This window comes from Pempheris klunzingeri, chromosome 15 (assembly GCF_042242105.1).
Source record: "Pempheris klunzingeri isolate RE-2024b chromosome 15, fPemKlu1.hap1, whole genome shotgun sequence".
Lineage (NCBI taxonomy): Eukaryota > Metazoa > Chordata > Actinopteri > Acropomatiformes > Pempheridae > Pempheris > Pempheris klunzingeri.
In genome coordinates, this window is record NC_092026.1 from 23,567,942 (window position 1) to 23,592,478 (window position 24,537).

The 24,537-nt window shown below is 42.9% G+C and overlaps 2 protein-coding genes across 3 annotated transcripts; one reads left to right on the forward strand and one right to left on the reverse strand.

Annotated features, from left to right (window-relative positions):
• Positions 1 to 679: 679 nt before the first annotated feature.
• Positions 680 to 11,458, reverse strand: exoc3 (exocyst complex component 3). Of its 2 annotated transcripts, none has more exons than XM_070844526.1 (16): positions 11,337 to 11,458; positions 10,275 to 10,480; positions 9,134 to 9,353; positions 8,866 to 9,038; positions 8,192 to 8,404; positions 7,787 to 7,965; positions 7,198 to 7,314; positions 6,829 to 6,946; positions 5,664 to 5,789; positions 4,698 to 4,798; positions 4,272 to 4,382; positions 2,938 to 3,079; positions 2,457 to 2,579; positions 2,205 to 2,366; positions 1,888 to 2,009; positions 680 to 1,075 (listed from the first exon to the last, which is right to left on the reverse strand). In XM_070844526.1, the coding sequence occupies exons 2-16, from the start codon at positions 10,416 to 10,418 to the stop codon at positions 871 to 873; spliced, it is 2,256 nt and encodes a 751-aa protein (XP_070700627.1). In that variant the 5' UTR covers positions 10,419 to 10,480; positions 11,337 to 11,458; the 3' UTR covers positions 680 to 870. The 2 variants fall into 2 exon arrangements, with proteins under 2 accessions (XP_070700627.1, XP_070700628.1); XM_070844527.1 differs by having other exon boundaries at positions 11,350 to 11,447.
• Positions 11,459 to 12,474: 1,016 nt separating this feature from the next.
• gad3 (glutamate decarboxylase 3) lies at positions 12,475 to 24,467 on the forward strand. The gene is made up of 16 exons (XM_070844529.1): positions 12,475 to 12,496; positions 14,161 to 14,241; positions 14,981 to 15,087; positions 15,231 to 15,366; positions 15,713 to 15,803; positions 18,357 to 18,469; positions 18,808 to 18,923; positions 19,340 to 19,419; positions 19,724 to 19,778; positions 19,991 to 20,107; positions 20,675 to 20,739; positions 21,608 to 21,686; positions 22,945 to 23,094; positions 23,561 to 23,668; positions 24,009 to 24,098; positions 24,210 to 24,467. Exons 1-16 carry the CDS (start codon positions 12,475 to 12,477, stop codon positions 24,381 to 24,383), a joined length of 1,584 nt encoding a protein of 527 aa, XP_070700630.1. The 3' UTR covers positions 24,384 to 24,467.
• Positions 24,468 to 24,537: the final 70 nt, after the last annotated feature.

Consider the following 24,537-nt stretch of genomic DNA (forward strand, 5'->3'; position numbering starts at 1 on the left):
TTGGAGGCTGTATGTGTGGCACTAATCTGACGGTACTGATGCTGAGGTTCTCTTTTTGTACGTGCTGTGTGAGATTCTGAAGACAAAATTAGAAATTTTGTGTTTGGTGGTCACAAAACACTGTGAATGATCTATTTGTGCAGGAGCAGACAGACAGACAGACAGACAGACAGACAGAAGGCAGGTCTACTCATACTCTTGTACATTCTTCACAGCTACAGTTATTCAATTCAATAGAGTTGTCACTTCAGCTTCATTAATTAACTGAAGACCTTCAACCAACAAGGCCAGCAGCATAGGAGCATGATGTTATCGTTTCTTCCCGGCTTTGCCTTTTGCTTCCTGTTGTACTGAAAAATGACTTTAGGGTATTTTCTCATAAGAAATCAGGACCCTATAGTGTCAGCGTCTGTTTGAGCTCTTTTGTAATTTGCATTTGCATTCTCATTAATTTCATTACATTTTTTTGTTCACTAACTGGGTCGAATTCATAACTGGCAAACAGGAATTTGTTAACGGTCACATCTGCGCACAAATCAGTTCATAGTAGAGGAGGAGAAGCAGCAGAGTGAGGGGAAAAAAAAGAAGAGAGAGGAAGAGGAGAAGAAAAAGCAGGGGTACAAATGCTGTAATACATCAACGTCTAATTAGAAGTCATACCACAGTCCATTTTCACAACTACAAGTTTATTATTTGCTGGAGCACACATGATCAGGAGGACGATAAAAACACCAAATTAAAGGTGGGGACAGGAAAAGACAGCAAACTGCATTAAACAATTAAAAATGTGTCTGGAAAAAGAAGTGTATAGTATAATCATGTCTGAGGGTGCTGAAGGTGAAAATAGTGTCATGGTGATGATGACTGGCTTTATTTGAGCAGCTTTGCAGTTGCGATGGAGGTCATGGTAGTCATGGTCGTCATGGTGATGGTGGGCACTGTGATGTCTTTGAAGATGGCTTGTGTCACACCACCATAGGATACTTTGTTCTCGCTCAGAGTCCCGATGATCATCTGACGCATTTCCCTGCTGGCGTCACCACGCACTGCCAGCAACGCCTGGATGTGCTCCTCCCTACGGAGAGCCGGAAGGACAGGGATCATTGCAACATTTAGACCGTGTGGCACCAACCAAGAGCACAGCATCATTTATGAAGAAACTCATCCAAGATACATGTGATTGGGTGTAGTCAGTAGCATTTTTAATAGCTGCATTCCATTTGGATGTGCTGGACATGCATACATGTCACGGCTTCGTGGGGAAAAAGGAATGGCTTCATGCAATAATGTTCATTTCTCAGCGTGGGCATGTCGAGGGTCCAGACCTCGGTCCCAGCAGCAGCACACAGTGCTCAATACAGCGGTTTATTTTTTGATACAATCACTTGGAGTCAGAAATATTCAGCAAAGCTTGGGCTTGAGGTGTTGTAAAAAATGATGTAAAAAATGTGCGTGCACTGCTGGCTTGATGTGTCATTAAGATGTTTGTGACAGCAAGACAAAAATTGTGAAAATTCAAATGCAAAGTTTAAAAAGAAAAAAAAAACATCAGCCCAGAAAAAAACAGCCGTCAGCTTGTGAAAAGTGTGCACGGATTGATGACATCACTGTCACAGTGCATGAGCATGCCTCGAGCTAGACAATGTGCTTATTGTCGAGCCAAAACAGATTTTGGAGAGGAAGAGAAACTGTATTTCAGGATGCATATTTCACTGTGAGGTGTAAACTCTATGATGTTCCAACAGATGTTGACAGTATTATAGTGCATGACACAATATGAATCCTTAATAACTTCAATGGAAATATACCCTGAAAGTCAAGACACTAACCTTATCAGCTGAGATACATGAGTCATGCTGATGTGAAAGTGTGTGTGACTGTGTGTACCTGATGTCAGGATACTTGGACACCAGAGTGGTAACCTCCAGGAACAGCAGCGTGGGGTCAGTCAGCTTGAACACCTCAGCAATGGCAGCTATGGCACCACAAAGTCGGTCTGTGTCTTCGCCCTACATGTAACCACCAAGCACAGTTAGGAATGTCCCTCCAATCTGTCAGTACACCACGCCTGTGCTGGACAAGCAGTGTGTACACAGGATCTGCTTCCTCACAGCGCTGTGAACTATTTGTAGACTGAAGTCAACACAGTGGTCAATAGTAGTTTACAACTGTAATACTGGTGTAGAAATTCTATGTGAACTCACAGCAGCCAGTTTCCTGAAGAGGAACTTAAACTGGTCAGCCTCTTTGATCATCCTCTCAGCTCCCTCCCTCCTCTCATCAGCATTTTTAAAGGTGATCCTCTTCTGCATCACTGCTTTAATGTACTCCACCACCACCCTGCGCAGGGCCTCACTCGTCATCTCCTGCACACATGTCAGATAGTCTCTGTGTTAGAAATGCAAAGCTCACGTCTCTTCCACAACTATGGTAGTGAGAGAATATGACGATCCCACCTGATTGAAGGGTTTCTTGATCTTGTTGAAGTCGTTGAAGTAGTCCTCCACCGTCACACAGATGGTGTCCACAGCATGAGAGCCCGTCAGCCACTTCCTGGTCAGCAGCTCATTCAGGTGATGCTGCTCAGCGCAAAGTCACAAATCAAAACAATTAAACGCATTACAGTATTTCTACAGTGGAATTTCATAATGCAAACCAAGCAGTTTTTGTCATTTACACTGTCACTTGAAATGAAAAGCAAAAGGGGTAATCCTACTGATGACAGTGCTAACATGCCAACATACTGTGTGTAAAAAACAAACGAGTGAAATTAATATCAAAATCATGTATTGAAGCATTGAGAATGAAAAGAAATCGATTTTCTTTCTAGCAAATGTCTGCAAAAAGAAAGTATCTTATTATAATAAAGGATTTAAAAAAAAGATCTCATTTAAATATACAGTAAATGTAGTCGAGTCCAACAAGAGCCCTTCTTACTTCAAGGTCTAAGAAGACTTCGTCCAACAGGAACTGGCATCCCTCCTTGGCCACCTCATTCAGTGTCCTCTCTATGGCAGCATCACTGGCAGTGGGCTCTGAGGACTGAGAGTACTTCCTCTTCAGACTGTTGATGGACTCTCTGAGAAACACACGGGAACACTGTCATGCAATAGAATATGAAAGCCCAAAGTGGTTGACACTATATCATCGTCCACTGGCACCATGCTGGTGCCTACGTGGTGCTTGTTTTAGAGAGCTGATGGCGCAGCAGTTTATGCAAAAATTATTTTTTTTAAATCACACTTTCCAGTCACAATACTGCGTGCTGCTTCTTTAGCAGTAGGGAATGTATAGACCCCCATCAGCTCATCTCTCTGCCATTAAGGAGCTGCCTGAACTGATTACCGTGTACCGTATAGTTATGGGTGACTTTAACATGAGAGAGTTGGATAAACTGCCTGAACGACCTGCACCATAGTGATATCAATCATACTTCTGAATTTGCTGATGTAGCATTAAGTCCAGATGATATCTGATCAGCTATCAATAGAAATGTCTTTGCTGCTGGCCATTAGTTTGACACCACATGGACCCCTCCACAAACAGCAGCCACCTACAGTTCTTGGTTTTTAAATTTAGCCTTTTAGTGCACTTGCTGTCCTAAATGCTCTGACATGATTGACCATTCCCTGAGACTAAACATTATCCACTGTCATCCTTGGAAGGGATGCCTGTCACTGGTTCAGTAGCTACAGCTATTAGTAGCCTAATATAATATCTGATGCTGCTCATGTGGGGATTCTTGAATCCTTAATGTTGAATTCCTGAATCGTTGGGTCTCTCTCTAATTAAAGAGTTTGGTCTAGACCTGCTCTTTATGGAAAGAGTCTTGAGATAATGCTGTTATGAATTGGCGCTCTATAAATTGATTAAAAGATTAAAAGATTGATTGATTGATTGACCATATCGACATCACTGAAGGTAGAGAGGTAGGAAGGGCCAACTCTGAATTTCTGCTGGTTATTCAAAACAAATGCCTTTGCATCTGGCTCGATGAGAAACGTACATATAAATATTACATAGAAATCCTTGTTAGTAAGCTGCAACAGAAGTGTGGCCCAAATGAGAGGGTGCTGCTAAAGCACTTATCCTCTCTGCTCCTTATTATGGGGATGTCATTCCCTGGCATGCTGCTCCACTCTGAGGCCACTACCATTCTGCCCTTAGATTTAGTGACACCACTTCATTCTCATACAGAGAGGGCCAACCGACTTGACATTATGGCCAATTTACTTTAAGTGAAGTAGTTCATGAACAAAATGAAGTCTTACTTGAATGTCTGGCAGTTGTTAATGATGGCTATCATGTACTGTACATAACACTGGGGCAGCTGTCTGTCTCTCAGGTGGTCCTCTTTGTAGGTCATCGCCTCCTCCCTGTACCTGCACACAACAGCAACAACACACATCTGCTTACAGAGCAATCAATAGTATTATCGCAGTTTGTTCTCTTGATCACTGCTTGCATAGAAGTAATTTATGTAATTGCAGACATCAGAAGTAATTGTGTGAATGCATGGGAAAATCACCCAAGATCTGATACTATGTTTAAAATATTTTGCATGTGGCGTTAAATTTAAAACAATTCTGACATCTTTGGGCTTGAGATGTGTGTGGTGAAATTAATCCCATGAATCTAAATGATAGATTTAAGAAACCTTTATCATTACAGAAAGAAAACAGTATGAAAAAAACTACCTGATGAGGAAAGTGTTCATCTGTTTCAGGCAGAGCTTCAGAACTTGCTCTTTGAAATCCCCATCAATCTGCGCCGCAACTTGCAGGTTCTGCTCAAACATCTGATAGAGAGCGGAGTGCAGATACATAAACATCAGAAAGAGAAAGCTGAAACTGGCAGTGGCTTCACAACCCTTCACTTTTTCAACATACCATGAGTCACAATGGTTACTGTTCCTCATTCCCATGTGTTCACACCATATGCTGTGACATTCAAACTAATACATAGGTCCAGTTTCCTTTAATAATCTTTGACGTGTGTTCAGAACTTGACTGGAGTTCTTATCTTATCAACTTTAATCTGCATTAAACATGGCCAAATATTCATAAGTAGCCACAAGCTATGCTGTTGCAGAGGTGCACTGGCAAAGTCTGGCAGCAAAGAAACAAACTCCGTGATCACTTCAATCTTGAACAGCTTTAGAACTCTCTGGATGGATGGATGGATGGATGGATGTCGAGGTTCAGGAAGAACACACTCAATGACATTCATTGTCTATACAGCTTATCCTTAAGGGTCGTAGGGGGGGCTGGAGCCAATCCCAGCTGACTTTGGGCGAGAGGCGGGGTACAACCTGGACTGGTCACCAGTCCATCACAGGGCCGACACATAGAGACAAACAACACAGGCTCACACTCACACCTGCGGGCATCAATGTCTTTGAACTGTGGGAGGAAGCCGGAGTACTTGGAGAAAACCCTGACGAGCAGGAGGAGCAGAACATGCAAAGTCCACACAGAAAGGTTCAAGGTTCAAAACTCAAACGTGCCGTCAGCAGATTCAAACCTGAAACCTTCTTGCTGTGAGACAACAGTGCAAACCACTGCACCACCATGCTGCCCCCTTTGCTGTTTTCTCTATATCTGCCCATTCCTATTCAGATTCAGCAATACTTGGTCTAAAGTCAGAAGCTGTGTGTGTGTTACCTGAAAGACAATGGCAGGCAGTGTGGTCTGGTAGTATCCATCTTGGTCAGCCTCAGGCTCTGTTTCTTTCTGCCAGTCCTTCTTGTCTGTTTCCAGGGCCTTCCGCAGCCAGCCTGTTATATTCGACTGAAGACAAACAAAAAGATGGTTTCTAACATTGTTTCTCTGCCACTGTAACCTAATTAGCTTTATTCATTGAGACATTGACTTTTTCCAACTGTGAATGTGAATGAATGTGTATTTGACACTTTAAAGCCGAGTGCAGGAGGTCTATTTTCAGGGTAGCGCTCACAATTTGATTATGGGGGAGGACCAAATGAAATAAAGGCAGGCATAATGTGTATAAACTCCCCCAATGAATCGTCACCTAATCGTGGTGGGGGAGTTTGTGCGCTCCTGTGAACCTGGGAGCCCCCAGTATCATCTACCAAGGCAAAGTGGTTCCAGGGGAGAGGCCAGACTAAGAGTGGTTAAAAAACCCCGTATGAAGGTTAGGGAAACCGGGGCCCCCTTCTGGAGCTTGAGCTGGAGCTTGCCGGCGATCTCTACTTTTTGCAGATGATGTGGTTCTGTTGGCTTCCTCAGACCGTGACCTTCAGCAGGCGCTGGGGCGGTTTGCAGCTGAGTGTGAAGCGGTTGGGATAAAGGTCAGCAAGTCTGAGGCCATGGTTCTCTGCCTTGTTCAAGAGTGAGGGTAAAATGGAGCACGAGATGGACAGACGGATTGGTGGCGTCAGCAGTAATGCGGGTGCTGTACCGGCCCATTGTGGTGAAGAGGGAGCTGAGCCGGAACAGAGCAGCTTCTCTTTCACATTGAAAGGAGCCAGTTGAGGTGGTTCGGGCATTTGGTCAGGATGCCTCCTCCTGGGTGCCTCCCTTTGGAGGTTTTCCAGGCATGTCCCACCAGGAGAAGACCCCGGGTCAGACCCAGAACTCGCTGGAAGGATTACATATCTCATCTGGCCTGGGAACGCCTTGGGATCTCCCAGGAGGTGGAAAGCGTTGCTCGGAAGAAGGACGTCTGGAGCGCCCTGTTGCCACCGCGACCCGACCCCGAATAAGTGGAAGATAATGGCTGGATGGATAACATGTATAAAGCTTCCAGACTAAATAACTTCCAGGGGACATCCATTAGTGCTGCTGTTAGTGTGTATGTGGAGCTTACTGTAAAGGTCTTGACATATTTGCTAAGCAGGTCGTCCACAACATCCTGAGGCAGCAGAGGCTCCAGCTGGTTGATGTCACACTCTGAACGGAGCTCTGGATGGCCCATCATTTCCACGCTAAAACATGCACACATACACAGATTATATAACTAAAACTCTTGTCCTTAAAGGAATAGTTTGACATTTTGAGAAAAAAAAAACACCCATGGCTGCAACAAACCCAAATTGCCACTAACGGCATAACCCATGTTTCACATGTGTTCAGTCCAGAGAATGATTAAGTTGTGTCTTTGAAATGAGGAATGTCCAACAATAAACACTATGTATATGGACAGAGCTTGTGAAATTGTGTGTTTTTGTGTACGTACCTCTTATATGTGTTGAGGACCCAGGTTAGCAGGGATACAATCTCATTAGCCTCAAGGTCTTCAGAAGCCAGTTCTTTGACACGAGTGGACACAGCATTGTGGTAGTGACTAAAAAACCTAAAACACACATACATGTAAGCAAACACTTAATTGAATGAGTTACATGACAGATGTACAACTTTGTAGGTTTTCATTAGTCGGTAGGATTAACAGTTCACAGCAAAAGTCAACTGGACTTGTTGAAAGGTCTGAAGTACTGAAGAAGCCTCTTGGACGGGAGGCGAAAGTCCAGTTGCCTTTTGCTCAACTCCTAAGGAATAACTATGACCTGGATGACTGAGAATCTTAATACATTGTTCTGGTGATACACCTTGACACTTTGTCAGGGCGACTTGAGAATGAGGCTTCCATATACATTTTTAATTAATTCTAACATCTGACTGTACAAATGAACCTTGTTGGAAGGTTCTTGGAAATGGAAGGACAGCGAGGTAGCCAGAACAAAAATGTTTCTCTATTCTGAATTTGATATGTTCCATAATCTTGTGCTTGGGAGACATTCAGCACAGACAGAAAAACACTGTGTTACCTGTTGAAAGTATTGTAGTGAGGGGGGAAGCACTGCACCATGAGGTTCTTGACAACGATGAGGTCATCCAGAACATATTTCCTGGTTATTTCAAGGAGACGAACCAGCCACATTTTATCAGCCTCTCTCGTCACTGACTGTGTGCCCTCAATGCGGGTGCTAATTGTACCCTCCAACACCTGCAACACAACCAGATCAAATTCAGGTTCAGATTCAGGAAAGGCTCATTTGTTTAGAGGCTGACCACAACGCCACTGTTCACTGCTGTATAGCCAATATACAGTACCAATACCTCACAAGAGAACAAAGAGATAATCAGCTTTGTTCTAATTGCCATAAAAAGTCATATTGCTCATCATTTTGAGTATTTAAACAGTATTACTCTGATCTTTCTACAACTCTTACCTCAAACATCTTGTCCTTCCACCGTTTGGGTCGCCCAGGAGGGATGAACCCACTCTGCTTCTTACGGTCGACCATACGCCGATCAATCTTCTCCTCCCGCTCAATGATACGAACCACAGACACTAGCATGGTAGGGTCGCTGCGCACAGTTACCGTGGATCTCTGCAGTACCATCCATAACTGTTTGGCCAACTCATCTGACAACCCCTGAACCTGGAAGGGAATAAGACCTTTAAAATGGACCACCTCAATGACACATCAGAACCTGCTGTCTGTAAGGTCTTAACTACACACAGTAACAGTCAAGCTTTGTATGAGACAAGTTGATTGTGATGGTGTGATTCAGTGATAGCAGTTTAAATTATCTGAATAAAAACCATATTTATATGCATATTTGCAAGAGTGGAAATGTACCAAATATAGTCAAAGTAACCACACAGACATAACACATAACAACAGGTAAATGTTGTAAATATATGTAAATATTTTAAATGATATAAAAAATGACAGCACTGGTAACATATCAGTTTTCTGATCTGATGTTTGGACAATACCAAGAGTTTAGGTATCTGTATTTGAATGGGCATCTGGGCAGTTTGGTGCAACCCTACAAATGGTGATGATACGTTTGCTGTTCTTTCCCAACACACTACTGCTCTAATACCTGAACCTACATCTTCAAAGTAGATGGAGATGAGGTTCATGTCACTTGTGTTCTTGCTGTCCATACGGTACTGCTCATACATGAGGTCATCCCGTGAACACTCCAGCTCCATCAGCTTCCTGTGGGCCTGCAGCAGCTCTGCCTGTTCTATCAGCTGCTGCGTATCCGCCACGATCTCTGGTACTGTACACACAGCAAAGTGACACTTATGAATGTCAGAGTGTCTCTGATGAGACACAATCATCCACATCTTTTAGGCAGAGTTGAACTAAGCTTACCAGAAAAGATGTTTTTAAGGTTTTCCACAGCAGAGGCCAGCTGACTGTGCTGAACAACAGCGTCCTTGACATCTTTCAGGTTCTCTATGGTGTTGATGCTCTGCCTCCAGTCTTTACTCACATCAGCCAGTGAGCTCTGGATGTCTTTGACGTCTAGCAGGGCACTGTGCAGCTGAGTCAGTCCAGTGCGAACGCCATCCAGCTGAGACTGGATGGCTGCCTGAAGAACAGCAGGGGTCATCAAGACACATATTCAATTACAAAAGTTATCATTTATATTAATACACTATTTGTGTCAATGAATAATGATGTGGTATATGATAGGTCATAAACATTATTACTAATCTGTATAATACCCAAACAATGACAGACATACAAAGACGCTGACATGCTATTTGGAATACAGCGGTTCCCATCTGATGGAAGGACTATTTCACTGTGACTTCAAGATCAGGAATGGAAGGGATTAAGAAAAACAAGTTTTAACATTTAGTAAAAACTTTATAGGGAAAGGGAGTGAGAGTCATAGAGGAAACACTGGGATTAAGCCAGATGGGAGACAGTTTTATCCCAGGAAAATTTTACAAGAACTTCCATCAGCTAAGGTTAACTTTCTTTATTGTGGCATTCAAACTTCACTGGTATTTTGACTGAAATATTCCTTTAATCCTTTGAGACTACAGTCAATGATGTCAACTTTACAAACATCTTTTCATTAATTAATCAATCAGTCTTTATTTATATAGTGCCAATTCATAACAGCGTTATCTCAAGACTCTTTCCATAAAGAGCAGGTCTAGACCAAACTCTTTAATTAGAGAGAGACCCAACGATTCAGGAATTCAACATTAAGGATTATAGAATCCCCACATGAGCCTAACCCTGAAAATGACTCAGCAACATTTTGACAATCAAAACTAATCATTCAAGAAATGAACCGTTCCCTGGATCCAGCCTCTGAGGACTGGTGAGGAACTGCTGCTTTCTCTCAACTTTTTTGTTACTTTCAACTAATCTTTGAGTTTTGGACTGTTGACATTAGAAGAAATCTTATCCTTTACAATTTTCTGACACAATAGTTGTTGCTGAGATGAAGAGTGAGTGAGTGGTTGCTCTCGGACGCTGTCTGCGATCACATCACCTTCAGCCTGGCTTCCACAGAGGCCTTCTTGCGAGCCTCTCTTCTTCTGTACTGCTCCACTTTGTCCAGCTGGTCTGAGCGCTGTAACATCCCTGCCACCCTCTGCACCGCCGTGGCCACCGCCTCTCGACTCGTCTCCTCCATGGTGCTGCACACAAGTATCAAGTCCCAGTCGTGTCCAGAGGCTTCATGCACACACGGCTAGGCTGGGAGACAAAAACAGAGACCGTCACAAGGCTGCCTCTGAAAGGACGATCACATCTGGGGACAGTCTGAATCTTTGGGACGACACATTAGAAAAAGATCTAATCACACAGTGACAGTTTCACAGGCAGGTTCTGGGACTTTTTTCCATGCTTTTCTTCTTCTCTCTTTAATTGTAAGTGTAACACCTATATTTCACTTTGCCCACTGCTGAACATGAAGAGGATGTCTACATGCTGTCTCACCAAATCCTCACAACAGTCCTGTCTCCACAGTTAATGTGTCAAATGTGTGAGAGCCTGAATGTGACACAGCCATAATAAATGTGCCCAGAACCTTCAGAACCTCCAGAGCCTGCAGAACCTTCAGGGCCTCCAGGACTTTCAGAACCTCCAGGACTTTCTGAGACTCCAGAGCCTGCAGAACCTTCAGAGCCTCCAGAGCCTTCAGAACCTTCAGAGCCTCCAGGACTTTCTGAGACTCCAGAGCCTGCAGAACCTTCAGAACCTCCAGAGCCTTCAGAACCTTCCAGTTTCCGCAGACTGTGCACTTGAGCCGTTACTGAGTACCGCAACAGGACAGTGTAACGTCCATGACAGCTAGCTACAGCTAGCTACAGCTAGCTAAAGTTAGCGTATTCATTACAGTGACAGGTGGAGGACAGGAGACAGACTAACTGTTCACTCTAACACGCTGTCGAATAAAAGTCAAAGTAAAAGTAGCCTTTCAAAGAGGACAAACCCTCCAGCTCAGTACATGTAGCCTTATAGCATGAGCTATGCTAACATCGGAGTAGAACAGATCATAACGACCACCTGCCAAACCCGCTCCCTAAACACACCTGAGGACCATGCTCACCTCACACACTTACGGAATAAACACCTGTTCAGTGAAATGCATTTTTACAAACACAACACGAACATTTCTAACAGGACTGTGTTGTGCTTCCTCTTCCTCCTTCCAGCTCCGCCCAGCACCAGCTGCTGCTCCGCTCCTTCTTCTTCCTCTGGTTCATAGTGAGCTGCGACCATGACCTGTAGGGTGCACAGCGCCCCCTGCTGGACACCAGCCTGTTTGCTCCTGGACTGCTTTGCAGCACAGGGTAAATAAAGGAATGCTATAATGGTAGCTTTTAATAATGATTAGAGAGAGAGAGAGAGAGAGAGGGGAGGGTGCTCACTAAACTCTATGATATAATCCTGTCTAGCTATTCAACAACCGCTTTCTGTGTTTCCTCCACACCATCTACTGTTGTTACCAGAATCCCCAGGAGGCTCAGTTCTCTGCCTGACTCATCAGTCCTGGTGCTAATCTTATCCTGTCTTCTTTATGCTTTCGGTAGTGCGTGAGCATACTGCTGTGTTCTGCATCCTTTGTACTTTTACATTCAGAACAACCACGTGGTATGTATATATTCTGTGTGCATTCAAAGCCTCGTGTGTCTTCTTCCTCTGTTTCATAGAGCTCCATCGTTAAAATATATATATACATACATATAATATATACATATATATATATATATATATATATATATATATATATATATATCTCAAATAAATATGAAAATAGTCCATCTATCTATGTCAGGAAAGGGTTCCCCAAAAAAAGAAAAATGTTTTCTTTTTTTACTCTTTGACACTGAGGGGCAAAACTCACGGCTCCATAGTTCAAAGCTTCATGTCACCTGACTAAAGAATCATGCAGATGCTATTCATTGAGAACTGGCTGCAGACAGCACCTCCCTTTACCTGTGGCTCTTTAAATGCTGCAGACTGATACCACACTGTCTCTGTGTTGGATGAGTTCCAATCACAGACGCCTAAGCAACTATCAGGCTGAAACATTTATCCACGTAGTGCAAACCTATCCAAAAAGGATTTCATGAAATATCTTTTTGGGGATATCTCATCTGACTCTTGGGTGAGAACAGCTACAGTGGGACTGAACGAAATTGCTCAGAAACATCTTTGAAGAAGTGACGTTGATTTTCACTGGTATGGATTTCTTCCAGCTGCCAGGTAAGAGTCACTTGATGACACTAAGTGTAAATGTGAATGATCTTAAAACAGTTATGCTGAAAACAGTAAGAATCTCACTACAATACTGAATGAAAAGAAGCTGAACTGTTGGCTAAAGAGTAATCACTGTTGACTGTCATGTATAGGCGCTATACAAATACAGAGCATTTACCATTTACACACACACACACACACGCACACACCTGTATATATAAGATCCTACATGACCACACAATTGAATTTTCTGCAAAAGTTTGAACACTTTTGATTGGTTCACAGTGCATGTGGCTTGACTGAAAAAATACAATGTCATGTACTTTGTCTTCCAGTTATTAAGTGTGATTCTGTGAATATAAGCATATGTACAGTATATGAGTGTGTGTGGATCCCATCACTCAAAGTAAGTTGAATGAGAGAACATATTTTCAGGGCTGTTAATGAACCCTATACTAACTAGTCAGTCAGTATTTAACTCACTAAATAAATGAATTTGTTTCTTTAAAAAGGTGTTTACACTGATAAATACAGTTATTTTGTTCAATAGTAAACTATGCTCCTAGTTAGTTAGTTCTCTAACTTCCACAACTATTGTGTTGATCTAACAATATGCCTCCCATGCAGTCTATCATAAGAAAACTTATGATATAACTTATTATTTTGTTGTTGATTGCATTAGTTCTTGCATAAATTTGCATTCGATGACCTGCTCTGATATGTGAACTTCTTATCGTGCATAAACTGCAGTCTGTAGTACAGTAGTTGGTTGTTCATTAAAACATTATACTTCTATCCATTTGAATAATATGCAAACTGTAAAGGGATAAATTCCCTGACCACTAATGCCCTTGATGTGCCCGTGAAGGATAGATAGATAGATCATAAATGGACACAACTTGTTTTCTATGACACATTTATGGTAGCTATGATAAAATAACTGTGACACAGAGTGAAACACAATTCATGCCTAAAATAAGACCACACCTAATCAGGCCGTCCTGCCCTTACAGGTGAGGAGTGGAACATGATATGTCATAGGATTAAAACTGAGGCTTCGGTCACTAGAGGTGAAGAAGTCTTCCTGATTCATATTCAGCCTGTACGGAAGCATTTTATTCAGATCAGATATGAAATTCAACGTGTGTGCAGCTATAACTCCCTGGGAATGACAATCACAATACACCAGTGGCTTATTTTAAGGCAGTTGAAAAAATGTGGAATATCCAGAGCCAAAACTAGATACTCACCTGTGCAGTAACATGTGGGGCTGTAATCTCTCAGGCCACATTTGAAAAGAAGGGCCTTAAAGTTCTGAAGGACTCCTCTCGTCTGGCTAACAGCCTTTTCAGTTTCTCTCCTTCTCACAAGAGATGAAGCAGCGCTGTGACCTGAACATTCAGGCTCCAGAACAGCACAGATCCTGAAGCTGTCTGCCTCCAAACAGCACTGCAGACAACTTAGCAAGTTGAATAATTGTGCAATGGCACAGGTGTCTTCAAAGCACTTGAAGCTCTTTTTCTGTTCTGAGCTCACAAGGGCAAATCCCAGCCATCGTATTGATATGGTAATAAAGCACTGAACCTTAAATCGTGCATGAATGTTTGCAGAGACTTGGCTAAGGCATCAACAGCAGCTTGGTGACAATCATGTACAATTTTTACTTTCAGATAGAATCACTGATGAATCAGCAGTGAGGGACAAAGGCAGAGGACAGACTCCTGCTGACTTCAGCAGCATCTACAGTAAAGGTGAGGTTGTCCAGGGTCATGCCTGGCGTGGTCCTCCAGACAGTGTGAGGGGCAGACAGGACAGGAGGCCTCTGTCACTGATGGGCAGCATGTTAGTCTTTGGTTGTGTGAGGGATGTACAAAATTCATCTACTGTCATTTTGGATGATATATATAATATGTCTGTGTGTGTGTGTGTGTGTGTGTGTGTCTATGTGCTTCAAGTTTCAAGTTCTTTGTTGTCATATGCACAATAATTATGATGAAGCAGTTGTTGACAATATTCAGGAAAATATGTCTAAAAATCACACAACGTAAATGAATGCTCAAAAGTCTTCTGGCCCATCGTATTAAGCTGCCCCTGCTGTGGTACTGTCTGCTGGGTGGCAGCAGAAGGTTGGCCTTAGCTGGGTGTAGAGATCCTCCATGGACGGCAGCTCGGTTCTAGTGATATGGTGGGCAGTTTTTTACCACCCTCTGTGGAGCCTTACAGTTTAGGGGGATACAATTGCCACATCAGGTGGTGATGCAGCCAGTCAGGATACTCTCAGTGCCACACTGGGGCAGTTGTAGAGTGTCCATCCATGTTGGAATCCATGTTGAGCCTCCACAGCCTGCGGAAGGAAGAATCGCCATGGTCTCACTGTCTTTGTGGTGACGTTTGTGCGGTGGGTCCAGGTCAGGACCTCACTTATGTGGACCCTGATTAACATCATAGTCCCTTCAATGAGTGTGTGTGTGTGTGTGTGTGTGTGCACAGACCTGCTCCCAGCTTCAGGTGGTGAGGAGATGACCAGAGGGTTTCTGCAGGAGCTGGTTAACCTCTTGTGGGGTTATATCTGCAAGTCAAGTGAGAGGAGCTCCAAGGTATTCAACTGTTTCTATCAATAATATAAAGAAGGCACTGTTTGACTGCTGTGTGTGTATCCTGTACAGTATCTCAATACTGTCTTGCCCAACTTGCTCCTGAAGCATAATATAATGGAAAAGTACTACTGCCTGTTTTTCAGGTCCTTGACTTCCACCATCCTCACCAGCTGAAAGAGGGACTGGAGGGCTTCAGTCTGAAACTGCCGGACCAACCAGAAACTCTGGAGCAGATATTGGTGGACTGCAGAGACACACTCAAGTATGGTGTTAGTACAGGTGTGTGTGGACACGTTGTGATGACATCATTCTGTTAACTGTTTTTGGGTGGAGACTTGGTTTGAGGTATTTTGAATTCAAAACTCCTCCAACAATAATATAACCTTGAAAAAAACCAAGCAGGTATTTAAACAAATACTGGTTAGGCTGGGGTCAGGGTTATGGATAGGCAAGGACTGTTTGTAGTTAGGGTTATGGTGGTTATGATGTGTGTGTGTGTGTGTGTGTGTGTGTGTGTGTGTGTGTGTGTGTGTGTGTGTGTGTGTGTGTGTGTGTATGTGTGTACGTGTGTTTGCACCACTCACACACCCCATGTGATGGCTATGGCTCCATCTCTCTCTTTCAGGTCATCCCCGCTTCTTCAACCAGCTGTCTTCAGGTCTGGATGTGATTGGTTTGGCAGGCGAGTGGCTGACCTCTACAGCCAACACTAACATGTAAGAGCTCATCACCAGTGGTTCCTGTACAGTTACTGAAACACCTCGGTGCAGTTTCTCATTCTTTTACATGAACAAACATAAGGTTATGAACCATTAAAAGATAAAAGCAGCCTTTTAGGCTTGTGTCCCCGTTCCTCTCTGAACCCCTCAGATGGTTCAGTTTGAATAACTGTGTGAGTTCCTCAGAGGTGAAATGATCCAGTGTTTCACAAAACACTGACATGAGCTGAGATGAAGGAAAACAAAAAAAAAGTGGAGCTGTAAACTAAACAGTTCTACTATCAAAGCTGGAAGCATGAACGGCCTGAAAAGCAGCCTGAGGCTGAGCTTTGACACATGAATGTTAATGAGACTCTTGGTACTTTGAGGTAGAAAATTGTAAGTCCCAGTACTTTTTATTTATTTAACCTTTATTTTACCAGGTAAAATCAATTGAGAACAGCTTCTCATTTACAATGATGACCTGGCGAGAGGCCCCAGCAGAAAAACATGCAAAAACAAGACGAAACAAAGCAAAGCAAGAGCAGATAAAAGGAAACATCCAAGACTCACAACCAATGATGAGGAGACTAAAGAGCAGAGGGGATTCAACAAGTGCAACAGTAATTTCTGTTTAAACATATGGATTGAAGGGAGAACTGAGAGTTTAAAGGAGTTTTGAAGGGAGTTCCAATCATCAGCTGCAGCAAAACGAAAGGAATTCTGTCCGAAGACAGTACGGGCTTTTGGAACAGATAAAGTAATGAGATCGCTGGACCTCAGGTGATAGTTGTTAAGCGAAAGGTGCAAAAGGTTGGAGAGGTATTGCGGTGTTTTCCTTAAAAGAGACTTGTAGTAGTGGAGGGAGTTTATACAGATCACAGTGATGGGTGGAAAAGGGTGCACCGGTGGCAAAACGGATGGCTGAGTGGTGGAGAGCATCCAGGCAGTTAAGGGCACACGTGGGAGCCATTTTGTAGAAGACAAATCTTAAATACTCATATTGTGTAATAGGAGAATGTTGTTGGCCTAACGCCCTGCTCCAGTCAATAAGCAGCTGAGGTGCATTGTGTTTTCAGCCACAGACAGTCACTGGAAACGACTGACAGTCAGACGGTTACTATGATTGAACACACAAAACTTAACTCTCTTAACTTAAAACCTCTCATTTGTACCCCTGTCTCTCAACAGTGATCAAGTAGCCAACCCAGTTTAGGCTCCAGTTAAAACCTTTTCAAGAGCACACAGTATATGTCTTCACCTCAGCTGGACCTGCTTCTGTTAAACACTTTCAATTGACTTGTGCAGTGCAGATAGCAAAGTGCAATGTTTACCAGTTCCTTGGCTGGCAAAATTGATGGCAAAGAAGTGGGACAAACTTGAGACCTTGGGGCTCAGCGGTAGAGTGGGTCATCCATCGGCGGTTCGATCCTCTAAGTCAGCATGTCAAAGTGAACTGAAACTGAACCCCAACTCGCTCCTGAAGCAGCTTCAGTGTGTGAATGTGTGTGAAAGAACAGTCTTCCTCCTGAATGAATGATGTGTGAATGAGGATGTGATGGAAAAGCCATCGAAATGACTAGAAATGCTCTATACGGACCATTTACCATCTTTCCTCATCATGTTTACAGCTGAGTGCAGGCTACAGTGTGTGCAATATATTCTGCTTGATGCACTGGCCCCCAGAAGTGATGACTCACCATTATGTATTCCACATTTACACCCACTCCTGACTTTCCAAAGGATAGGGGAGATGTTTCTCTGGTTGGTGTTGCACATGCTATTTGTCACATCAGTTCTTTATGCATACACCTCCTTGAAGTGCAGGTTTGTACCTGACAGGTTTAAAGACCACACTATTTTTCCTCTGGAGGCTCAGGTCCTTTGATGTCTGCAGTGAAATGTTGCACATGTTCCACCAGCCAGCGGGGGCCAGTGTCCTGTTTAGTGCTGCAGTCTGCTGGGGAGGTAACATGACAGCTGAGAACAGCAGGCAGCTGGATGAGCTGGTTAATAAGACTGGCTCAGTGCTGGGTAGGAGCCTGGATTCACCGGGGATGGTGGTGAAGAGCAAGCTGCAGGCCATCATGGACACTTTCAGCCTGATCGCTCCACCCTGGCAGGACAGAGGAGCGGCTGCAGTGGACGGCTTCTCTCGCTGCAGCTGAGGACGGAGCGGCACAGAGGATCCTTTGTCCCCACAGCCGTCAGACTGTACAGCACCTCAGTTCAGGGCAGTGGCTCACCCACTGACTGACTTCACTCGATCACTTGTCCATTTTATTGTTTGTAAATTTGACTGTGAGCTACTGGATACCTGAATTTCCCATAAGGGACGAATAAAGTATCCATCTATCGATGACATTCACTTAACCTTATCATAAACACTTATGGATGCTCTTGCAAAGTATTTGCAATAGTCCTAGGCTGACGTTACACATAGTACTTTTCATACTTTTATACTTATACTTATTCTTATACTTACTATTCTAATGCTGTCTTTGACAGTTGATTCTGATTCTCAGATGTTTCCAAGAAGCCAGGGTGATCACAATGTGGTGTCTTTACTAGGTTCACCTATGAAGTGTCTCCTGTGTTCATCCTAATGGAGGAGGTTCTGCTAAGAAAGATGCAAAGCATTGTGGGATGGCCTGATGATGAGGGAGATGGAATCTTCTGTCCAGGTAATGCATGCAAGGAAACAAGTTCTTTTGATAAAACAATGCCCAGAATACCAAGAGTGTGCAAAGCTGCCGTCAAAGCAAAAGGTGGCTACTGTGAGATCTGAACTATAAAACATATTCTGGTTTGTTGAACACTTCTTTACTACATAATTCCATGTGTTCCTTCATAGTCCTCATGTCTTCAATGTTAATCTGCAATGTAAAAGATAAAACCATTGAATGAGAGGATGTGTCCAAACGTTTGACCCCTACTGTAGTGTGCAGTGTACACTTGACAGTAAGGAACTGAGACAGAACAACAAACATGCTAGTTGTCTGATGTGCATTGTTTTGTGTAGGAGGCACGATATCCAACCTGTACAGCATCCTGGTGGCCAGATATCACTTCTACCCAGAGGTGAAGACCAGAGGGATGGGAGCTCTGCCCGGGTTGGCCCTCTTCACCTCACAACATGTAAACACACCTCACACACCATCTCTCTCTTTTTAATTGCTGCAATCAGATTCAACCTCCCACAAATGTCCTGCTGAGTTTGAGTGATGAAATGATTTGATCTGTCAGCACTTTCAGCTTGGATTGGCTACATGTGATTTCATCTGTAACACTTGATTCAGGAAGTAGTAGTTTAATAGCACAGCCCTCGATCAAGGTCCACTTCCTAGCTTATTATTTCCTTCAAAGTAAGATCCCAAGCTGACTCCTGTGCACTGATGCTTTCTGTTTAGTTTCACTCAACATGCACACCTGGGAACATTTTCTCAGAATCAAAGCGACCTCTTTCCTTCAGCTGAATGAAACCTGTACCTGCTTGTCGTCATTGAAGTGAGACAAAAAGACTGAGATGAATGGTTGTCTTTTCACTCATTCAGAGTCACTATTCAGTGAAGAAGTCTGCAGCTGTGCTGGGGATGGGCAGTGACAATGTGGTCATGGTGAAATGTGATGAAAGGTGGGTAAGTTAGACATTCACTATGTCAACATGGGGTAGTTATTAGTCAATAAAAGGTATGACAAAAGAAATGTTTGCTCACCTGTTGCAGCCCTATATGTGTTTTGGAGGCACAGTAAACATATTTACTGGATAGTAAATTCTTGCACTTTATTTCTAAAATACATTGTCCAATTTACTGCTTAATCACAGATAGTCATAGAGAATTCTTTGTGCACACAGTATATTGATTGAACACTTTTAGAGTGTTTATGGAAAGCAGGCTTGTGTTTACTGAACTTTTGTCTACTTTTAACACTTTAAGAGGGAAAATGATTCCCGCTGAACTCGAGTCTTCAATTGCTGCAGCGGAAGAAAAGGTATGAATGAAATAAATTAAATTAAATTAAAAAAAGAGAATATTGTCTAGTATATACAGTTTTTATGAGAAAATTCTCACAGAATGAAGACACGTTTTAAACGTCTGGTCCGTCACTAAAATGTTGTTGATGTTGTGTCTATGTAACAGTTGATGGAGTGCACAAAGCCTTTACCGTACATGATGAGGCTAACCTGAGCTTCCTCTCTGCAGGGTTTAGTTCCATTCTATGTGAATGCGACAGCAGGCACCACGGTGTACGGAGCCTTTGATCCTCTCAGTGACATTGCAGACATCTGCCGTAGACACACACTGTGGATGCATGTTGATGTAAGGTGCCCCACGCCTCTTTAGCTCTTTCTCACACACACACACACACACACACACATCCACACTAGTCCCTTTAAAATCTCATTTGGTCTTGGCTTGGGCTAGCTTTGGAGAAACTCAATAGGATGCTTAACCATAAAGTCTTTTTGATTTTCAAGCACTAGTCTTACTTGTCAAATGTAAATCTGAAATTTTGAATTGAAGCACAGGTTCTGTATTGTTCTCTTCTATTGTTCTGTTATGTTCTTCTGCAAAATGTAAAAAGAAAACACTAAACCATTATCGGTAGTTTTTTTTTATCAAGTTATATAAACCGTTACAATCATCCAATGTTGGGGATATGGATAAATAAATGAGGTTTTTAGGTTTTTTAGGTCTTGTTGATAACAATGAGATCACACAGTCACACCAATACTGCATCACAATTAATATTCACTGTAATCACATTACACACTATGTATGAATGCTGTAACTGGTGCCACGCACACATACACATGTGCTGTGATTTAACTGAATCCACATGCTTTGAGAGTCCTTGGTGTTTTAATTTGCCTCTGCCCCCCCCAGGCAGCGTGGGGTGGAGGACTGCTGATGTCAGACAGACACAGGATGAAACTACAGGGCATTGAACGGTAACAGCATAACACGCAACCCGACCACTTCTCACGACTTTGTTTTCTCTGTGGGATGCCACTAGAAAGAGTACAACTCCCTAATTTCATTGTTCCGCAATGACAATAAAAGGTTATTCTATTCTATTGTGACTCACTATGAATAATAAAGACACTAATAACTGGATAGAAGTTCCTCTTTGTGGCAGCTGAACTGTTTTTTATTCTACAAGTTGCCAGGTTATTGTCCACACTCATAATGTATTGATTAAGTGTTGATTAAGATGTAGTATGAATTGATAAAGATATGTAACACGATGGTTTAGTACAATAGGAGTGATGGAACATGTAACCAGAATGAAACCAAATATCACATTTTATAGTCTGTTTTCATTTTACACTGTGTTTTTAAAACATTGCAGTAGGAAGAAACCAGAACCTAATGGTGTAAAGTGAAGTGAATACTTTGTTTTTAAAAATGTATTGAGGAAGAATTGGAGCCTAATGGTGTTGACAGGAGGTGTATATTTGATGTGGTCATTCAAAAGTATTTTCATTCATGAAATCAGAAAGGAAACATGAAAATCACGATTTGTGGTAATCAAAAACAAGATACTTAATCAATACTTGGAATATCAAATCAGTAAATAAATTGATTGCAAAACGTATAGCAAAGCAGCTCAGCCACAGAGGAAATAACATTTAGGAAGATGCAGGAAAGTGATGTGGATCATTTTGGCCCATGTTGTGCATGTGAAGGGGTTTGCATAACTTGTGCATCAGACACTTGAGGCTCTAGCCACATGCTGTTTTTGCATGGTTAGCAGCAGGGGCTACGTTTGTCATCAGTCAGTACAGCACTGCTAAATTTGAAATGGTTGTTTTCCAGAGCCTGGTCTGTAACATGGAATCCTCACAAGATGATGGGTGTCCCTCTGCAGTGCTCTGTCATACTGGTCAAGAAGAGAGTAAGAAAAGATCCTCTACTCATCTGTTGTGTCCTGTAATACAATTACATGAGGTAACAGGCTTTGACATGTCAGTCTGTCACTCAAACGGCCCACCACTTGGGAAGGAAGGGAAGGTTTGGTCCTCTCCAGGAGGTGTAACAGGGAGGTGAAGGTACATATGATTTAATCAGATTCAACTTGAATGTGACTGAACAGACGTAGCATGTAGATGGCTGGGATGGCTTGCCACAGGAATCAGTGTCCGAGTTGTTGAACTGCTCCTCGATCATTAGCTGGTGGCTGTGCTTGGCCAACTTGATGTCCTTCTGCGGATTAACCCTGGACAAACTGTAGCCCTATGCATCCCCACAGCTTGTGATTTGGCAATGCTGTGATCCTTTTGAGGGTAGTGACCTGCAAAAGTCCATGACCATCTCTTTGGTCTCAGAGGTGTTCAGTCTGAGGCCATTCTTCTCACTCCAGTCAGAATATATGTGGATGTGGCAGGACTCAGAGTTATATTTAAAGGGTGGACAGAAACAGAGATAAGACAGTTGTGCTGCTCACCAACATTCAGGAGACACATTTCCCCCCCTAAATATTTACCTGGCACTGTAGGAGGTCGAGTGCATGTTCACTCTGTGGCCTCAGGAGGTGGAGAAGGTGTCTTCATGATGTGTGATGTCTGTAGTTTTTCAGCTCAGCAGGACGCCAGAACGAGACATGGTGTTTTCCACAGAAGTGGCACCCTCCCTGTCTGCAGGTTCAGGCTGAAGATCCTCTGGAGAGGCTGTACAGACCTTAAGCAGAGGAGATGCAGCTGCAGTGTTGGTTTTGGAAGTTTTGGAAGAAGTGGTGGTTTTGGTAAAATAGAAGTCAACGTGTCATGTTCTTCAGTATTTAACGAAGAGACAGAGCATGTTGGCTCCAGGAAAAATGGACCAGTCAAGTTTAAACAGTAACTTTAATGTTAATTAGTTGGCAAGAGATGAAAATGTCTCCTCATTATGCTGATAGAAATAAAACCCTGGCAGCATTACTTCTGCATCACTTTTCAAGAATACTGATTATTATAAAGTATATCACAAGTTTACACAATGTTGTCTGTTCTAGTCTGCTGAAATTGTTAGCAGCAGGAAAAAGAGAGGGTTCCCAGTCTCAGAATCTGACCCTTTCTGCCATACTCTTCTTGTTCTTTCATTCATCATGCCATATGTCTCCCAAGGTTGTCTTTAAAGATGCATCATGTATAATCTCGGGCCTCTCTTTTCTACAGGGTCTCCTAAAGGAGTGCAATGAGTTGGGGGCAGAGTACCTTTTCCAGTCAGACAAGCCCTACGATGTGAGCTATGACACTGGGGATAAGAGCATCCAGTGTGGCCGACATGTTGATGCCTTTAAACTTTGGCTCATGTGGAAGGCAAAGGTATCCATGTAACCTGTTAATATACTTTTGACTCTTTCTGATACAGCTCCTGCTGTGTATTAAATCTGAATCAACACTTTGAGAGAAGAACTTTTCTGTTCATTTTGGAGACCTCCATCATCAGTGTAAAGAAATCTGCAGGGCTATGTTGCCCCACTAATGGAAGCCACAAGTCGAACAGACACATCAGTGTGTTATATATTTTACTGGGTGACTCTGTGCCAGTTTACTAAAAAATAAAGGTTTGGTTTTTAGAATAAACTGTTAGAGCATTGACTGACACTGAGAAATGCAGTTTAGTGCGTGTGCATGTCTACTAGGTGACATTACCTTTTTGCATTTATGGGTGCTGCTTGGTTCTACATTTTTCACTAATTTGTCCTAATTGACCCACTTTGCAAGACTGTGTGACAAGATGTCTGTTTGCCTACTTAACTTCCTGTGTGTCTCTCCCACGCTTGTTCAGGGCTCAGAGGGTTTTGGGTCTCAGATCAACAAGTGCCTGGAGAACGCAGAGTATCTGCATGATCAGCTGCAGCGGAGGACAGACTTTGAACTGGTCTTCAAAAACAAAGTGAGGCTTTCACAGTGAAAATAAGACTGATCTTTTCAAACACACTGTGTAGCGTTCAAATTATCAGTGTATCTTAAAAGAAAACTCTTGAAGGTGGCGGTAAGGTGCATAGTGATTCAAGAGAATTACATTTCTTGCACTAACCATGTTTGGAATATTAGCAGGCCCTATAATTGTTTATACTTAGACTTTATTGTCCCCAGGGGGTCCTAGTTTGTAGTTTTAGTTCAGTTTCCTGTTGAAATTTTATTTTTTTTTCTTCAAATTTACCTCTTTATATGTCACCATAAATCACCAATCAATATTTACTGGGCTTATTTGTCCTCCACCTCTTACACAGCCGGAGCACAGTAATGTGTGTTTCTGGTACATCCCTCCCAGTCTGAGAGGCCTGCCACATGGACCTGACAGAGACACTAGACTCCATCAGGTCAGTACAGAACATCACTTGCTCCCTGGACTCCTTCAGTAATGGTCAGGCACCGCTGCTTCAGACTAATTTTGTGTTTGATAGCGGCCGTCACTCTTTATGTCTGCGCAGGTGGCTCCTCAAATCAAAGGTAGGATGATGGAGAAGGGCTCTGTTCTGATTGGCTATCAGCCTTTGGGAGCCAAAGTCAATTTCTTCAGGTGTGTGTTCTCCAATCCTGCCACACAGCCAGAGGACATCGACTTCCTGCTGGATGAGATCGTCTGGCTGGGCCATGACCTGTGACCTCCACAATGTTTGGTGTCAGCCCAGTTCAAGCCTTTATGGAAATGAATGCATCAGACTAGGACACCATTGATTAATGGGTCATTGGCCTTGATTATATCCAGTCTGGGTACACAGGCTTTTGACAGTTCTATCCAGCTACACCTTAATATAG

Bases quoted from the DNA above. Each gene is read 5' to 3' on its own strand.
- gad3 (XM_070844529.1), top strand. From the start codon at position 12,475: ATGGATTTCTTCCAGCTGCCAG. The intron at 15,367-15,712 runs GTGTGTGTGGAC...TCTCTCTTTCAG, and splicing joins CAAGTATGGTGTTAGTACAG to GTCATCCCCGCTTCTTCAAC. The intron at 18,924-19,339 runs GTAAACACACCT...TCACTCATTCAG, and splicing joins CCCTCTTCACCTCACAACAT to AGTCACTATTCAGTGAAGAA.
- exoc3 (XM_070844526.1), bottom strand. From the start codon at position 10,418: ATGGAGGAGACGAGTCGAGAGGCGGTGGCCACGGCGGTGCAGAGGGTG. The intron at 4,799-5,663 runs GTAACACACACA...GCTCTCTATCAG, and splicing joins TGCCTGCCATTGTCTTTCAG to ATGTTTGAGCAGAACCTGCA. The intron at 3,080-4,271 runs GTAAGACTTCAT...TGTGTTTCTCAG, and splicing joins AACAACTGCCAGACATTCAA to AGAGTCCATCAACAGTCTGA.